Genomic DNA, 19,320 nt, shown 5'->3' with positions numbered 1-19,320 from the left:
ATTGGATGTCCCACGTCCGGACTGCAGACGGAGAATATCGGCGCGCAATCACCAAGATTTACGTACTCCCAGTAAGCCAAGCATCAACCGAGTAGGCCTAGGCACAACTCGGTTGGTTCCTCCATCGCAGTACTCTAAGTGCTGTGCAACACTCGGAAGCTCTAGGGCCCCACATACTGCTACAAGAAAATATAAAAAATATATAAAGAGTAAATTTGGAATTTTTGCTCTGAACATAATATTTACTATAAAAGGAGAGTGCATATCGCAACATTTTTTCTTTCGTTCACAACTCAACTGAATAAAAACTACAACCATGATTGTAGCTTTTGGTGCAAGACGCAACTATCCTTTATCGCCCTGAACCGTAAAATCAAAGGCAACTGTTGAAATGCGCTGCATTGATAAACATCGATGAAGAGAAATGGACCAATGCAGCTAATATGGGCTCCTAAGCGCTAAATTCATTTCATCGTCGAACAATGAAATGAAGGAGACTACTACCAACTGCTGTAACCATTTCAGTATATAGGGGAACTGTTCCGTTTTCCATCTCACTGTACATATATTCATCTCATCGCGAAACAAAGAAATTCCGCACCAATTTCGTCGCTGCTTTTTGCTAACATGCATGCTCACTGCTGAAAAAATCACAAAAATAATAAACAAACAAAATACCTTTTATTTGCTTTGTTTTTCATGAGACCAATATTGGAGCTATGAGATGAAGTCCAGGAGCAGTAACCCTACACAGAAAGAAAACCGAATCGCATGAGCACGCCCAAGCACCCACCGCAAAGCCCCCTTTATAATTTGGATTTTGTAAACACCGGCACAACCATTTCGTGAGCAAGCCCAATCACCCGCATCCATAAATTGGACTTGGGTAGCTAGTTGCCACAGCACAGCAGGAGAAGGAAGAAGAGACCTAGCGAGCAAGTCCGACTACCCAACCACACTCCACGCTCCCATGACAATAATCCATATTGATCAACTCAGTTAATTTCAGTTAACTTGCCGACATTTGAAGATCTTCAACTTTATTTTGGTTCAAGTTAGTTGAAAGAAAGTGTTTAGATGTTGAATTCGCGTTCAAGTCCAGCAATTTGCTCAATTTACTAGCGTAATCTAATCATAGAATTAGTATTTTTCTATTTTGGCAAGCCTTTGAAAAAAGTACAACTCGTAGCGAAAAAATCATCAAGTAAGAAAAGCCGCAACGAATTCAGCCAATGTGATTTAATTACTCGGTGTAGGATTGCATATGTAGTAGTTAATAGTATACTGATCATATCAAAACGGTTTGGCCTGCGCTGTAGAGTGTGCATTGTACGTCATTATTCTCCTGAGTTCAAAATAACTGTGTGAGAGAAAAATCTGCTCACTTAACAGCTCCAGTAGCTAGTAACGTACTCTCTAATGCAGGGGGCAATTAGTCCCATTACATCGTAAGAATGTCAATTACGTTTAGATTGAACGGAAATATTTTCAACGGTAAGATCTTCAAAATTTACTTACATCCAATATTTCATTGAAGAGTGCTTTATTTCTAGTGAACCCATCGACCGTTCCCATCGACACATCATTGAATACTTTCATTCGCAACCATGCTCACCTTAGCGGGACCAAGTTTATGTGCTTAGAAGGGGGCTGTGGTGCATGCTTGGTCAATGTATCAGGGCCACATCCAGTCAGTGGAGAAATAGTTTCCCATGCTGTGAATTCGGTGAGAAAAGAAGTGAAGATAAAAGTGATTCGATTAGTTGAATAATTCGGCTCTTTCAGTGTCTGTTTCCAGTATTCTCTTGCCATGGATTGGATGTTGTTACGATCGAGGGTATCGGCAGTGATCGAGTGGGCTATCACAGAGCGCAAAAAGTGCTCGCCCATTTCAATGGCACCCAGTGTGGATATTGCTCACCGGGGATGGTCATGAACATGTACAGTTTGCTGGAGTCTAAAAAAGGGCTCGTTTCGATGGCCGAGGTCGAGAATTCGTTTGGAGGTAATATTTGTCGGTGCACCGGATATCGACCTATTTTGGATGCATTTAAATCTTTGGCTTACGATGCTGAACCAAAGTTGGCGAAAGCTTGTGCGGATATCGAGGACCTCAATCAGATCTGCTCAAAAATGAGTGATGCCTGCCTGGGAACCTGCCCTGCCTCAAATATAGTTAGTGAAAAAAAATCCATTCACATGATCTTCCCAGATAATAGGGAGTGGCACAAGGTATACAACACAACTGAAATATTCAGTATTTTTGAAAACATCGGCACAAAACCGTATATGTTAATTTCGGGAAATACTGCACATGGTAAGTTAGTCACAAAAGGATAAGTTAATCAGTTAATCACAATCAATTAACCTGAACATGTTGCAGGAGTCTATCGCAAAAGCGAAAAACTTCAAATCTTCATAGATATTAACTCTGTTGAAGAACTTCGATCGCATTCTCTGGGAAAACAATTGATTGTTGGAGCCAACGTAACATTAGCTGAGTTCATAATCATACTATCTGAGACAGCTAAAAAATCCAGTGGCTTTGATTACTGCTCCGAGCTTGCCAAGCACATTGATCTAATAGCTAATGTTCCGGTTCGCAATACTGGTACGATCGCCGGAAATCTGAGTATCAAAAATCAACACGAGGAATTCCCCTCTGATTTGTATCTGATTCTTGAAACTATTGGTGCAACGTTAACAATTAGTAAGTGTTTGAGTATCATAATTAAGTCTAAGATGGAGTTAATTCAATCCATTTTATATATATATTTTAGTGCATTCTGACAAAAACATAAGTGTTATGAAACCGCAGGAATTCATTCGCCTAAATATGAACAAGAAACTGATTGTGAACGTAAACATGCCACGGCTGGAGTCGGCCAAAACGTTCAAGTCTTTCAAAATTATGCCACGAGCCCAAAATGCTCACGCCTATGTCAATGCAGCTTTTCTAGTGAGGCTTAAAAAAGACCCTGCATTGATGGTCGAAGAAGCTACAATTTGTTATGGAGGAATAAATCCAACCGTGAGTATCGCTTATTTAAATTATGAAACATCATTCTTATGGACATATTGCTTGGGAAACAATTAACCATCACACATTAGAAAAAAAACCGATTTGAAAGGTGAAAAAATGGTAGCTTTCTTCACGAACAACTCACAGAGAAGATCAAGGGCTTACCCAAAAGAGATATTTTCATGGAATTCAGTATGTGCTGTTCATAAACGTGAAATTCATTGTTCGTTATGCCCTGTTGCCCTTTTTTTATTTTTCTTATCGATTTATTTGAGGCTCATTTGTTTTATACAAAACTCTACGGAGCCGATAGGCTGATTGAATAAGAAAGTTATCCTAACTATATAGCATTTTTCCGCGATTTTTGCGAGCCGCATACTTTTATTGTTCTCGCAGATCCTCCTCTTTCTTCTTCCGTTGCTCCTCAGCATAGTCACGTAACATTTTTTTCTTTTTTCTCTGTATAATTCAGAATACCCTTGCGTTCGTACCACAATTGGTCAGTTTTATTTTTGAATACGATTTTCGTTGGATCCTGTTCCGTAGATTGCTGCATCTCCTCGTCTAGGACTTCGATTGCCTCTTCTTCGATAGCTTCCTCTTCGGCATCTTCTTCATTTTCCTGGGCTCCGCTCACTACTTCGGCATAGGTTATCAACGATTCCTTTGGCTTCTCCTGACTCCGTTTACTTCGCAGAGGACATGCATCTTTGCGATGCTCTTCCTTTCGGCACTCAAAACACTTATTCCTTAGGTCCTCGTTGAAGATCCTTCCTCTGTGATTCGCAATTCCCAGCGACGGCGGTATTTCATGTTTCACAACGATAAACACTCTCCGTACTTCGAATCAATGTGATGATGTGATGATGATGACATGAAAGCGATCAACAAAATGATTGATTGTGGTTTCCGCTGTGTGTGTGTGTTTGAATTCACGATGCAAACGATTTGTATTATGCATCGTTCGAGTTGGGGACTGTTACTGAAGAAAGAAAGAGAAGGAGGACGAAGGGTATACACTAGCGTGCATGGAATGGATTGTACGCTAAAATCCACCTTGTATGAGTGTTGGTATTCGTTCAGCAGGGGCAAGAGCTTCGGTTTTTCTGTATATAAGGACTGTTCAGTTTATTGAGAGGACACTTTTAAATGACGATATTATGCAGATAGGGTATCTGTTCCTATATCAATAACAATAAGGCAATGCGCATATAAAATGCATTGATTTCTTACCCAATAATCAAGAAACATGAGAATAATAATGCTCGGCTCACGGCATTTTTAATTGAAAACAATATTATCACATTTTAGAAGAATTTAGCTGAAAAACATCATCACCGCCATGCACCTATTTCAATAACATTCAAGAATAGTTAATCCTATGCCTGTACCTATATCAATAATACTGTTTCCAACATAAACCACGCACACTATTACTTGTGTGTATACGTAACGATATGATTGCAGTGATGCCGAACTCTACAATGTTTTGTATTTGAGTTGAAATATAATTACGAAATTGCAGTCTTTGTTGTAGTTTTTCAACTTATCAGCTAAATTTTATGTTTGTCGTAGATTATCTTTTCGATATACCTTATTTTACAAACATAAGAGTTGAATTTCACAGTAAAAGTTTATTCAAGCATTTTTGAAATAAAAATCTAGGTCGGCAACCCTTGAGAGTACTGCAAGGCATGTAAACAGTTTGGAATACGGGCAAGGATAATTTAGACGTTGTTCGAAATAAACCTATATCAAACTATAGGAAATCGCGTTGGTTTTTCAAATATAATTATATGTATAGTGAAAATGTGATGTGCTTTATGTGTTGTGAAGTGAATTTTGAAAAGATACACTTGTGTGAGCTTGAAATTGAGTGGAAAACAACGGCGTGAAAACGGACGAATCTGCTAGTAGCAATCGAGCAGTGCATCAAACCAACAGTTCAGAGGTAGGAAAATGAAAATAAAAGTGCATAATTTTATCTTTTAATAATTTGATTCTTGTGCATTAAAACATTGCTTTAAGAAAATCTTGAATAATATTTGAAACATTCAAGAATGTGTTCCATCCATTATTGTGTACATACGATGTGAGAAATTGTAATTAAATTGATTTTTTATTTGGTTTATCGACGGTTGGGATTAATATACGGGCTGTTATTAATATGGGAACAGATACCCTAGATTGGTCAATTTCGATGGAGTTTGTTTTATCGTATAATATAATATACTGTCAATCAACTATACATTTTGAAAAGAGATAAAACAGTTTAAATCTAACAAAATGGCGCCAATTGTCAAAGCTTCTCAAATTTTGCGTAAACATAAGCTTCCGAACAGAATTTTTTATAAGCAAAATTGACACTTTGTAAGAAAATTGTAAATGGGCATGTCAACAAAATCATCAAGAAGATCGGAAAGAAACACACTGTCAATGATTTGTCGATATCAAGCAACAATAGAGCCTGTGACAGCCCGAAAACGGGATATAAACGGTTGAAGCTGTTGAAAATCCAACAAATTTAGATTGTTATGAATATCCCAAATTTTAAAGTTTTGTTGATAATTGGATTTCATTTCTAGAAGGCCAGACAACATATTCAATGAAAAGAAAACAGATTTAGAAAAATCTCGGGTACTTATTCAAAAGGACGTATGTGATTTGGTAAACAAAGATTCAAACGTCGATTTGTCCAATCTGATAGCACTCCCACGCAAACCATCATCACAGGCAGGTAGGAGAAGCCTTCGGCTACCTGTTGGTGGTGTTGGTTTTCGTGGCAGAGCCATCAGATTGGACCAATCAACATTTGAATCTTTGTTTACAAAATCTCATACGTCCTTTTGAATAAGTACCCGAGAAATATTGATGGTTTAAAAGCATCGACAATACAAAGTGTCCTCTTTATAAACTGAACAGTCCTTAGCGACTTCTCGACATTCTGTTGGCTAATCTTGAAGCGGCATGTTGGCGAGTGCCTGTTCAGGAGCGTTTTTGGTTACGACAATTGTTCCAGTTGCAGTAGGCTCATCATGACGCTGTTGCGGTGGTGAATAGGCTGAGAATGGTCCAAGGCTAATATAAAAGAAAACAAAAACTCATGGACGATGACACTTTAAACAGAAAATGTGTTAACAAAATCTTCGAGTTACTATTGTTATCCAATGAGCCTTGCAAGCTTATTACTCTGGGTATTCAATTGTGGTTCGATTTTTATAGTGTATATGGATGTTGGAATTTGATGATTTGAACATGAATCGGATTTGGATTTGTATTGGATTTGATTTGGACTGGATGTGTATTGGATTGCATTCGGATCGGATTTCAATGGGTTTGGATTTGGATTAAATTTGGATTTGGTTTGTATTAGTATTGAACATGGATCGGATTTGGATTGAATTTGTATTGGATTGGATCAGAGAAGGATTAGATTTGGATGGGATTAGATTTGGAACGGATTAAGATTGGAAATAGATTGGATATGAATATCCTTCCCCTCGGATATGTGACCTTGCCGCGGTGGGTCGGCTTACGCCATTAGCACTGATATGGCAACAAAAGACATATCCTGTCGTGGTGGTATCACATGTTGACTATTTTTGTTTGGTGCCGCGTTACATATCTGGCATTGACGCACTAATTTACGGCATTTGCATGTGATCCAACGGATCTCGTGTCTTGGAGCCTTGAATGGTAGTGCAGTCAGGCAGAGGCCTTTTTCATCAGTGATAATGATGTGAGTTCTCTTCTTTTCGGCAATACTTTTCTGATGCGTTCCCTGTGACGATGAGTCGTAGCCACGCTTACATTTAGCTAGCTAGGCATTTATTGAAAAACAAAGTATTCAAGACATTCGTAGGGAATCGACTGCTGGATTCACTGAGTAGAAGTTTTTTCAAAACTAGGAACGTGGTGCCAGTTTTATTTTGTTATGCCTCACTTCGAAGAGCAATAATAAAAAAATACCACACATTATAATGATGGTATATGAACAATCTTATGACGGCTTCATTCACGATAATTTTTACTAATAGTAGGGAATAGGCGTGATGAAGCTTTACTTTGCCACCGAAACGTGAATCCTATAGCTGACTCATAACTGATCATTAGTACATGATAGATAATTACAGTTAGTTTGGAAACGATCAAGCTACTTATTAGAACATAATAATAGTAATACCTTGACAAAGGAATAACAATTAAATAGACACGCACACACGACACATGCGCGAACAGTTTCCACTTTTTACAAGACATAACTTACATTGTGTTTGATAGTATTGACACAGGATGAACCAATAACTTAGGCAAACAAAGTAATTCAAGGAACGCATACTTCATACCTTCTGACCATAAAGACAAGAATGACATCGTACAGATCAATCTATATGATTAGGAATGAGATAATGGGAGAGAGTATCTATTAGAGTTGTAAATGCAATGTCTTTTGAGCCAGTTCAACAGTGTCTTAATGGACGACATGATCCTTGTACGGCTGGGAAACTGCTTCAAAAGTTATTAACTTGGCATTTTTTATCAATCGGGATTGAACACTTTCTTATACTTGATAAAAAAACTTCCGGCTCAATTTTTACGATGAAGCATTGGGCAACATGTTCCATGTGAGTCGGATAAACTGCTTCTGTCGATTTTGAGCGCGTACAATGACAATAGACGTATAAATAGCATAAAAACTGACTAAATTATTTGACTCTGACAAGAAAATGACAAAAATGACTTTAAACTATTACGATGTTAGTCTCCGACTATTTATGAACGTAACTCCCTCTGATTCAGTTGCAACAGCGTCTTCTTGGACGACATGTTCCGTGTACGGCTGGCAAACTGCTTCGAATGGAATTATGCTACGGTATCATCAAAGGCCTGGTGCAGAGGTTTCTACTCTATTCAGAGTCCCGCCAGTAAACCTTCATAAAAATATATATATATATATATATATATATATATATATATATATATATATATATATATATATATATATATATATATATATATATATATATATATATTAGGGTGGCTCAAAAAACACTTTTTCAAATTTATTGAAGGGGCGCTCTCTCTACGGTTCTATTTGATGCCCTGATGCTCTGGACAAAATTTCAGCCAAATCGGTCAACGTTTAGGCAGTGCTAAACTTGTTGAAAGTTTATATGAAAAAATGTATGCAGAAACATCCAAAAACAGTGATTTCCAGTTGGGCGGCACAATTTACGATCAAGAACAATGATACTCATTCAGTTCTTGTAAAATAAAATACAGAATGTTATGCTGAAAACCGCGAGAAGATTAGAGTTTATTACGCAAAGATATTAGCATTTTACTGGAGTGTTGTAGGGGTGAATTTATTTCTTTTCAAAGGTAAAAGAAACGAAATTTACTCAAACCCCACTGCAGAGAAATGCTAATAACTTAGCCGGGTAAACTCGAATCTTCTCGCGGTTTTCTGCATAACATTCTGTATTAAATTCTCCAAGATCTGAATGAGTATCATAGTTCTTCATCGTAAGTTGTGTAGTCCAGCTGCAATTTACTGTTTTTGGATGTTTCTGCATACATTTTTCCATATAAACTTCCAACGAGTTTAGCACTGGCCAAACGTTGACCGATTTGGCTGAAATTTTGTCCAGAGCATCAGGGCATCAAATAGAACCGAATAAGAGGGCGGCCCATCACAAAAATTGAACAAAGTTTTTCCCATACTAATTTGAGCCACCCTAATATATATATATATATATATATAGATTGGATTTGAATAGAATTTGGATTTGGATTGGATTTGGAACAGATTTGCATTAGGTTTGGATCGGATTTGAATTGAATTAAGATTGGATTTGGATCGGATTTAGAATGGATTTGGAACAGATTTGGATTTGATTTTGCTTTGGATTGAACATGGATTGGATTTGTTTTGGATTCGATTTGGATTGGATTTAGATTGAATTAGATTCGGATCGGATTTCGATGGGATTGGATTTGCATTAGATTTGGATCGTAATTGGATCTGGATTAAATTTGGATTTGGAATGACCATGGATCGGATTTGTATTGAATTTGTATTGGATTGAATCAGAGTTGGATTGGATTTGGATTACACTTGGATGGCATTAGATTTGGAAAGGATTTAGATTAGAAATAAATTGGATTGAATAGGATTTGTATTTGTATCGGATTTGGATTTGTTTTGGATTGGATTTGGATCGGATTTCGATTGGATTCGGAATGGATTTGTATTAGATTTGGATCGAAATTTGATTAGACTTGAATCAGATTTGGATTTGATTTGGCTTTGGATTGAACATGGATCGGATTTGGATTGGATTTGGATTGGATTTGGATCGGATTTCGATGGCATTGGATTTGCATTAGATTTGGATCGTAATTGGATTGGATTCGGATTAAACTTGGATTTGGATTGAAACATGGATCGGATTTGGATTGGATTGAAACGGATTTAGATTGGAAATGAAAAGGATTTGGATTTGAATTGGATTTGAAACGGATCACTATTGGATTGGACTTGGATCTAGTTTAAATTGGATTAAATTGGATGAATATTAGTTTTGGAATGGATTTCGATTGGATTTGAATATTTGCTGAATTGGAACAAACTCATGAAACTGTTTGTTTGCTAATTACTGATGTAGCATATTTTTATTCAAGTAAATGAACGTATCCGAGTAGAGCTAATAGGTAATGTAGTGTATATTGTTATCACTTAATTATTGACCAAAAAATGTAGTGTGAATTTCGAACTAACTTCGAATCAATGTGATGATGTGATGATGATGACATGAAAGTGATCAACAAAATGATTGATTGTGGTTTCCGATGTGTGTGTTTGAATTCACGATGCAAACGATTTGTATTATGCATCGTTCGAGTTGGGGACTGTCACTGAAGAAAGAAAGAGAAGGTGGACGAAGGGTATACACTAGCGTGCATGAAATGGATTGTACGCTAAAATCCACCTTGTATGAGTGTTGGTATTCGTTCAGGGGCAAGAGCTTCGGTTTTCTGCATATAGCGACTACTCGACATTCTGTTGGCTAATCTTGAAGCGGCATGTTGGCGAGTGCCTGTTCAGGAGCGTTTTCGGTTACGACACACCTGTGGCAGCTGCATCAGTTCAAGCTCCAGTACCCTCTGCATCATCTCAAGAGTCAATACATCATAGCCGGTGACCTAAATAGGAAACATCAAGCCTTTAGAAACAATGGCAATCGATACTTTACACACTTAGTTTTTATTTCAGCATCTCGGTGAAAACCGCACAGCCGTGTGCCCAGCAAAATAAAAAAAAACTGATATATCATCAAAAATGAGGTTTGTTAGCTGGGTTTTGGCAAATTATTTGCTGATTTTCTGCAATTTTGACAGATATCTCGACGAAAAACATGTTTGCTGGGGCTCGGTAAAAGTTGAAAAAATTGATCCCGGTTAAAAATTAAGTGTGTACCATCTGTAGCAACAACATGGAGAAAGCCTACTACACGATCATGACCCCGGATTCACCCACATGGTTGAGTTGATCGACCATATCCTACAGCCGGTGCTTAACCTCCTCGGTAAACCGGCATCAACAGTCCTGAAAAAATATCATCGAATGAACAGGCAGCGGTTTCGACAGTGAGTCGACTCCAAATTCGCCAATTAGGCGCACCAACAAACGCCTGAAATAATCGACCTGCAGCTGAGTTTAATCGAAGAGTGGCCCAGAACCAACACAAACCAATGGCCCATTCCACCCTTGATTTCCTTATACAACGGATTGCTTGATAACTCCTGCAGCGAAGGCAGCCGAAATAGATCACCGCTTTGTAAGTACGCACAATCTTTGACAAAACAACGTCGAACCTGGTGCCCCCAGGGAACAGTCAGGAGACGTCAAACCTCATGATTTTGCAACATAAATACGATAGAAGACACTTGCACGGCACGGCAAATGCTGGGTAAAGCGTACCATTGGTACTTCGCGTACCTGGAGGAATAAAATAGACCCCATCTCGCGGTCCTTAGCCTCTTACCCAGCAACTTCTATCCCTACCCCCGCGGTGCTGGCCGGGATACGAGCAACCTTAGGGAAGATCGGGTAACCAACCCCGGTGGGAACTATGGTCGTATGCTGACAGGGAAGGGGGGGTTTGCTCCTCTCCGGAGGTGCAAATCTTATTGAGCGTCTGTTCTCCATGTCAGGATCGGCTCACAACAGCGTCTGTTCTCCATGTTAGGGGCGGCTGATCATCGTCCGAGTGCCAGCGTGGGACTCTAAGTGAAACTGTGCACCATGGTCCACCGGAAATAAGGAGGAATGGTCCTCCGGAAATTTAGGGGGTTTGGTGTCAGGCCCTGCAAGCCAGCCTTTAAAAAATCATAAGCAACGAACAATCAACAAGAGAGTACGGACCGGAACCATCGGCGAAGACCACTGCGACGAAAAGGGACTAGCGATTGGAAACTCGGTTCGTGGAACTGCAAATATCTCAACTTCATCGGGAGCACACGCATACTCGCCGATGTGCTCAAGGACCGTGGATTCGGCATCGTAGCGCTGCAGGAGGTTTGTTGGAAGGGATCAATGGTGCGAACGTTTAGAGGTAATCATACCATCTACCAGAGCTGCGGCAACACACACGAGCTGGGGAACAGCTTTCATAGTGATGGGCGATATGCAAAGGCGCGTGATCGGGTGGTGGCCGATCAACGAGAGAATGTGCAGGTTGAGGATCAAAGGCCGGTTCTTCAACTTCAGCATAATCAACGTCCATAGCCCACACTCCGGAAGCACTGATGATGATAAGGACGCATTCTACGCGCAGCTGGAACGTGAGTACGACAGCTGCCCAAGCCACGACGTCAAAATCATCATAGGAGATTTGAACGCTCAGGTTGGCCAAGAGGAGGAGTTTAGACCGACTATTGGAAAGTTCAGCGCTCACCGGCTGACGAACGAAAACGGCCTACGACTAATTGATTTCGCCGCCTCCAAGAATATGGCCATTCGCAGCACCTACTTCCAACACAGCCTCCCGTATCGGTACACCTGGAGATCGCCACTGCAGACAGAATCACAAATCGACCACGTTCTGATTGATGGACGGCACTTCTCCGACATTATCGACGTCAGGACATATCGTGGCGCTAACATCGACTCTGACCACTATCTGGTGATGGTTAAACTGCGCCCAAAACTATTCGTCATCAACAATGTTCGGTACCGACGACCGCCGCGGTACGACCTAGAGCGACTGAGGCAACCTGATGTCGCCACTGCATACGCGCAGCATCTCGAGGCAGCGTTGCCGGAAGAGGGTGAGCTCGATGGGGCCCCTCTTGAGGACTGCTGGAATACAGTCAAAGCAGCCATTAACGACGCAGCGGAGAACAACGTCGGGTATATGGGTCGAAGTCGACGGAACGATTGGTTCGACGAAGAGTGCAGACAGATTCTGGAGGAGAAGGACGCAGCGCGGGCGGTCGCGCTGCAGCAAGGTACCCGGCAGAACGTGGAACGTTATAGACGGAAGCGGAGACAGCAGACCCGCCTTTTTCAGGAGAAGAAACGCCGCCTGGAAGAAGCGGAGTGCGAGGAGATGGAACAGCTGTGCCGTTCTCAAGATACACGCAAGTTCTATCAAAGCTCAACGCATCCCGCAAAGGCTTTGTGCCGCGAGCCGAAATGTGCCGGGATAAGGATGGGAGCATCTTGACGGACGAACGTGTGGTGATCGAAAGGTGGAAGCAGCACTACGAGGAACATCTGAATGGCGCTGAGAGTACAAGCAATGAAAGTCAAGGCAGCGGAGGAGATGACTACGTCAGTTCAGCGGACGATGGAAGCCAACCAGCCCCCACCTTGAGGGAAGTTAAGGATGCCATTCAACAGCTAAAGACCAATAAAGCAGCTGGTAAGGATGGTATCGGAGCTGAGCTCATCAAGATGGGCCCGGAAAAGCTGGCCACTTGCCTGCACAAACTGATAGTCAGAATCTGGGAAAACGAACAGCTACCGGAGGAGTGGAAGGAAGGGGTTATATGCCCCATCTACAAGAAAGGCGACAACCTGGAGTGTGAGAACTTTCGAGCGATCACCATCCTTAATGCCGCCTACAAAGTGATATCCCAGATCATCTTCCGTCGTCTGTCACCATTAGTGAACGAGTTCGTGGGAAGTTATCAAGCCGGCTTCGTTGACGGCCGCTCGACAACGGACCAGATCTTTACTGTACGGCAAATCCTTCAAAAATGCCGTGAATATCAGGTCCCAACGCACCATCTGTTCGTTGATTTCAAGGCGGCATACGACAGTATAGACCGCGTAGAGCTATGGAAAATTATGGACGAGAACAGCTTCCCTGGAAAGCTTACCAGACTGATCAAAGCAACGGTGGATGGTGTGCAAAACTGTGTGAAGATCTCGGGCGAACACTCCAGTTCGTTCGAATCGCGCCGGGGACTAAGACAAGGTGATGGACTTTCGTGCCTGTTGTTCAACATTGCGCTAGAAGGTGTCATGCGGAGAGCCGGGTGTAACAGCCGGGGAACGATTTTCAACAGATCCAGTCAATTTATTTGCTTCGCGGATGACATGGACATTGTCGGCCGAACATTTGCAAAGGTGGCAGAACTGTACACCCGCCTGAAACGTGAAGCAACAAAAGTTGGACTGGTGGTGAATGCGTCAAAGACAAAGTACTTGCTTGTGGGTGGAACCGAGCGCGACAGGGTCCGCCTGGGAAGCAGTGTTACGATAGACGGGGATACCTTCGAGGTGGTCGAGGAATTCGTCTACCTCGGATCCTTGCTAACGGCTGACAACAACGTTAGTCGTGAAATACGAAGGCGCATCATCTGTGGAAGTCGGGCCTACTACGGGCTCCAGAAGAAACTTCGGTCGAAAAAGATTCGCCACCGCACCAAATGTGTCATGTACAAGACGCTTATAAGACCGGTTGTCCTCTACGGACATGAAACATGGACAATGCTCGAGGAGGACTTGCAAGCACTCGGAGTATTCGAGAGACGGGTGCTTAGGACCATCTTTGGCGGTGTACAAGAAGACGGTGTGTGGCGGCGAAGAATGAACCATGAGCTCGCCCAGCTCTACGGCGAACCCAGTATCCAGAAGGTAGCTAAAGCCGGAAGGGTACGATGGGCAGGGCATGTTGCAAGAATGCCGGACAGCAACCCTGCAAAGATGGTGTTCGCTTCCGATCCGACAGGTACGAGACGACGTGGAGCGCAGCGAGCGAGATGGGCAGACCAGGTGCAGAACGACTTGGCGAGCGTGGGGCGTATTCGAGGATGGAGAGATGCGGCCTCGAACCGTGTATTGTGGCGTCAAATTGTTGATTCAGTGTTATCTGTATAGATGTAGACTAAATAAATGAAATGAATGAAATGAAATGAGAAGACACTCGCAGAGCATCTGGGCACATTGGCCACTTCTTGAGGTTCCCCCGCTGCTGGTTGAATGATGGTTCGGGGAATGCCTACATTAGTGTTAGTTAGTGCCAGCGTGGACTCTCTGGGAGGTAACGGGAGCTGTTTCCAACTTCTCATTGAAGAATTGGGAGGATGGACTTAGCCTGGTGACGTCAATTCAAGTTTCTGAGTGAGGGTGACTATCAAGGGATCTGGAGACACTCTTCTTTTTTCGCGCAACTCTGCTATTTGATCGCTCGTGGAGTATAGGGGAAATATCTTTGTAGGATCTTGACGTCCTGTCTACCAACGTTATGTTGTTTATGGCATAACACTGAGATCTGTATCAAACGCCGACATCGCTCCAATGGTTTCGGTTGGGGTATAGCTTCCGGTCACTAGTAGCCTAAGCTATCCAGATTCTGCAGCGGTTCTAGGACGTAGGAAGTGTTGGACTTTTGGCACGTTGAACACTGTCGTGATAAAGAAAATTGTACTACCTATGTAGGTTAAAGTAAGCTGGTTCAGTTAGTGGACTGAACCCTTATGTCACAGGTGATGGATCCAAAACGCCATGATGTAAACCATCCATTTTATGGTGTTATGCACAGAATGCACGATGAACAGCGGTCTAATTATTCAAGGGGGTTTTCTGCAACAGTTTGTTCAAGTAAACTTGGTTCCTGACTTTCAAGACATAGGATTTGTTTTCACCCGTTTCATACAGGGAATCGAAGGGTGAGGTTTTCCGTACGTGTACAATAATTTAAAAAATTGTTTACTCATCACCGATTTTCATTAATATCTTTCTTCAACAGTTCACACACGCAACTGCTATGGAACGTTACCTGATTGGAAAAAATATCTTCGATAATACTATCTTGCACAATGCGCTTACAATTCTATCAAACGAGCTTGAACCAAATTGGGTTTTGCCAGATGCTTCTCCTGAGTATCGTAAAAACTTGGCACTTTCACTCTTCTACAAATTTGTCCTAATAACAGCATCAGAGAACTCCATCTCAATTAAACGAGAATTGATATCAGGAGCGCGCCATTTGGAACGTCCACTGTCAAGAGGATCTCAACATTTCGATACTATTCCACAAAATTGGCCTCTGACTCAAAATATTCCGAAAATTGAAGGACTCGCGCAAACCTCAGGAAAATCCCAATTCATCAACGATATCCCAGCGATGCCTCTTGAACTGTTCGCTTGCTTTGTACTGGCAACGAAAGCCAATGTTAAAATTTTAAAAATTGATGCAACCGAGGCATTGAACATCCCAGGAGTAGTGGCGTTTTACTCCGCTAAGGATATTCCCGGTAAAAATGAAGTAATGCCGTTCAAGGATGTCTGTCCAGAGGAAGAGGAAATTTTCTGCAGCGATGAAGTGTTATACCACGGACAGCCAATTGGAGTAATTGTGGCCGAGTCATTCGATCTTGCCAACAAAGCTAGCAAACGAGTATCAATATATTATGACATGAATGATAAAACGGTCTATCCCACCGTTCGCAAAATTATCGATCACAACCAAACGGAGCGTATTATCAGAACTGATCATGGATTTGAAGGTCGTAATTATGCTCAATCTCCTGAAGGCCCATTGAAAGTATCCGGCGAAATGAATCTGGGAGTACAATATCATTATTATATGGAAACTCAAACTTGTATTTGCGTACCGATAGAAAACGAGATGGATGTTTACCCTTCCACTCAATGGGTAGATCTTATCCAGGTAGCAATAGCGCAAATGTTAAATGTTCCAGAAAATCGTCTCAATATCCATGTCCGTCGCTTAGGTGGCTCTTACGGAGGTAAAGCCAGTCGATCTGCTTTCGTGGCTTGTGCATGTGCCTTAGCAGCTCATCTGTCGAAGCGACCGGTTAGAATGATTTTGACCATGGAAGATAACATTGCAGCTATAGGAAAACGCTATGGGTGCCATTCTAAATATGAGGTCAGCTTCACAAATAATGGCAAAATTCAGAAGCTATTCAATGAGTTCATCCATGATTCAGGATCTTCATACAACGAAACTCCATTCTACATCAACGGTTACTATCCTAATTGTTATGCTGAAGACACTTTCAAAATAGAGGCATTGAATGCACGGACGGACACTGCAAGCAATACTTGGTTACGTGCACCGGGGTCTGTGGAAGCAATTGCAATGATCGAAAATATCATCGAGCACATTGCTCACTCAACAGAAATGGATCCTCTGGATGTTCGAATGATCAATATGGACACAGGGTCTAAAATGATTGATCTTCTCCCGCAATTCCGATCGGATGTTAAATACGATGATCGGAAAGTAGTAATTGATCGTTTCAATCTTGAGAATCGCTGGCGTAAGCGAGGAATTTCTATCGTTCCCATGAAATATCGAATGACCTATCTGGGAGCACTGCATGCCATAGTTTCTATCTACCACGGAGATGGAACTGTTTCCATTGCTCACGGAGGAATCGAGATGGGTCAGGGGTTGAACACGAAAGCCGTCCAAATAGCAGCCCACATTCTTGGGATACCAATGCAGATGATCAGTATCAAACCAACGAATAATTTGGTTTCTCCTAATGCGGTTTGTACTCAGGCTAGTTATACTAGCGAAGCAGTGGGATATGTAAGTATACTTGATTTTCATTGTTTGTAAGTGTTGTACAAGTTATTTATCATTTGTAGGCCATCAAAAAAGCATGTGAAGTACTTCTAGATCGAATCCATCCTATTCGGGAAAGGATCGGAAATTCGTCTTGGACTTCCATAATTGAGCAAGCCTATCGCGAAAATATTGACCTCAGTGCTACATACATGTACAAAGAATCAGAGCTCGAACCTTATATAGTTTGGGGGCTTAGCTGTGCCGAAATAGAAATAGACGTTCTAACGGGAAACCTTCAGATCATTCGAGTAGATATTCTTGAGGACACCGGAGAAAGTCTAAGTCCCGGAATAGACGTAGGTCAAATCGAAGGTGCCTTTGTCATGGGACTAGGCTACTTTTTGACGGAAAAGATGATGCATGATCCACACAGCGGAGAAGTGTTAACAAACCGTTCATGGAACTACAAGCCCCCTGGAGCAAAGGACATTCCAATCGATTTCAGGATCAGCTTGCTACAGAACAGTCCAAACCAAGCAGGTGTGCTGCGATCGAAAACCACGGGAGAACCTGCTTCTGTAATGAGTGTCGTCGTTCTGTTTGCCATCCGCCATGCACTGCTGTCGGCTAGAAAGGATGCTGGAATCAGCACAGATCAGCTGTGGGTATCACTGGGAGCACCAACAACGCCTGAAGAAATATATCAACTGACGGGAAATTCTATTAATCAGTACAAATTAAATTGAACGTACTTATGCTTTTGAAAGAGTGAAGACTAATAGCTAATTGGAAGAAAAATATTGCAACTTCTTTTCAAATACGTTAATTTTTGTTTCTTTAAAATATATGATTTTTTATTTTAACGGCAATGTAGGTATGCTATGATGACAACTTCATGTTGTGGAACTTTCCACCAAAACATACATTGCGTCATAATCGGCCAGTCATTGATTTTATTTTGTCAGGTGACTCTTTCGACAAGTTGATTTTTTGGGACTTCCTGTTCAATAATTTGACCATATACACTGGTGGAAATAAGTATAAAGACAAGCTCGGTTTTCATACAGAATGGCCATATTGGGAAGTCAATATCTCGATTCTTAGCGATTCGATTGGGCTGTTTTTTTGCCAACAAGCCTAAAATGACTTGAATTTTTATTCCATGATAGTTATATTTATGCATATATTCTGGTTATACGCGTTTCTGTTGGAAATAATTATAAAGACAGTTCCGTTGTATGGAGCTCCATATAAAAAGTGGTGTCTTTATAATTACTTCCAGATTTTGAGGTCAAAATCAACAGAGATGTATGAAATTTACTCAAAGATCCAAAGTTCAAGTTAAAAACAGGTGCCTAGTAAAATTTCAGCCAAATCGAATCGCTACGAATCGAGATATCGATCCTCAATCATGATGAAAATGTATGAAAATCATGCTTGTCTTTATACTTATTTCCGGCGGTATATGATGTGACTTATTCGCGTAGCTAGTTTACTCTTTAGTTATATCATTAAGCTAACATATGAGATGAGGGCAGTTTGATCAAGTATTTTATATTTTAGTCTTTCCTCGTTGATTCGACTAAGATGGCGACGATAGAGGTATTGGCTTTCAGTCTTTTGGGATCAAATACGGGGTTTTATGTTTTCAACCGACGTTTCGGACACATGTATTGTGCCCTTTTCAAGGAGTCTGTGGACAATGAATATGTTTATGTTGTGTTTATGTTTTATGCTTAGTGTATTTACTAACTATGTTCCGTTTTGTTGTCACATTAGCCCTCCGCATAGAACCTATTTGTCACCACAATTCGCTACAACAAGAAAAACAACGTTATCCGGAGCACTCACTCTGTAGGCGGTCAGATTTATATTTTAGTTAAATTTGTGTTTTTTATTTTGAAAAACACGTTGATTTGTTTTATTGATTCGAAAGAACGCCTTTTTCTGAGCTACATTCGAAGTTCAGAATCCCTCTCCTCGGATATGTTATATGAATGGGCTTACGCCATAAGCACTGAGATGGCAACCAAAGACATATCCTGTAGACCTGTGCGCCGGTCATATAATCGGCGGCGGCGGCGTAGTGGTCACTTTTGCTCCGGCGGCGGCGTCACGGCGGCGCGCCGTTGGCTTTTATCGGCGGCGGCGGCGGCGGCGTGAACCGGCGTAGATGAAAAAATCAATGGCTAAAAAAATCAATTTTAACGTGGATTTTTGAATTCACGCGGTTTTGATTCA

The 19,320-nt window shown here is 41.4% G+C and overlaps 1 protein-coding gene across 1 annotated transcript; it reads left to right on the top strand.

Annotated features, from left to right (window-relative positions):
* Positions 1-802: 802 nt before the first annotated feature.
* On the top strand, positions 803-18,096 carry LOC134211347 (aldehyde oxidase 3-like). The gene is made up of 8 exons (XM_062688126.1): positions 803-1,054; positions 1,145-1,494; positions 1,554-1,726; positions 1,786-2,317; positions 2,384-2,710; positions 2,781-3,031; positions 15,286-17,100; positions 17,160-18,096. The coding sequence occupies exons 2-8, from the start codon at positions 1,455-1,457 to the stop codon at positions 17,823-17,825; spliced, it is 3,804 nt and encodes a 1,267-aa protein (XP_062544110.1). The 5' UTR covers positions 803-1,054; positions 1,145-1,454; the 3' UTR covers positions 17,826-18,096.
* The last annotated feature ends 1,224 nt before the right edge of the window (positions 18,097-19,320 follow it).

This window comes from Armigeres subalbatus, chromosome 2 (assembly GCF_024139115.2).
Source record: "Armigeres subalbatus isolate Guangzhou_Male chromosome 2, GZ_Asu_2, whole genome shotgun sequence".
Lineage (NCBI taxonomy): Eukaryota > Metazoa > Arthropoda > Insecta > Diptera > Culicidae > Armigeres > Armigeres subalbatus.
Note: the sequence above shows the minus strand (reverse complement) of the source record. Positions and strands in the feature narration are given on the sequence as shown.

What these genes read in the sequence shown, in the direction of transcription:
- LOC134211347 (XM_062688126.1), top strand. Translation starts at nt 1,455, where the DNA reads ATGTCAATTACGTTTAGATTGAACGGAAATATTTTCAACG. An exon ending in TGGTGCAACGTTAACAATTA is followed by an intron (nt 2,711 to 2,780) that starts GTAAGTGTTTGA and finishes TATATATTTTAG; the next exon opens with TGCATTCTGACAAAAACATA. An exon ending in CTAGCGAAGCAGTGGGATAT is followed by an intron (nt 17,101 to 17,159) that starts GTAAGTATACTT and finishes TATCATTTGTAG; the next exon opens with GCCATCAAAAAAGCATGTGA.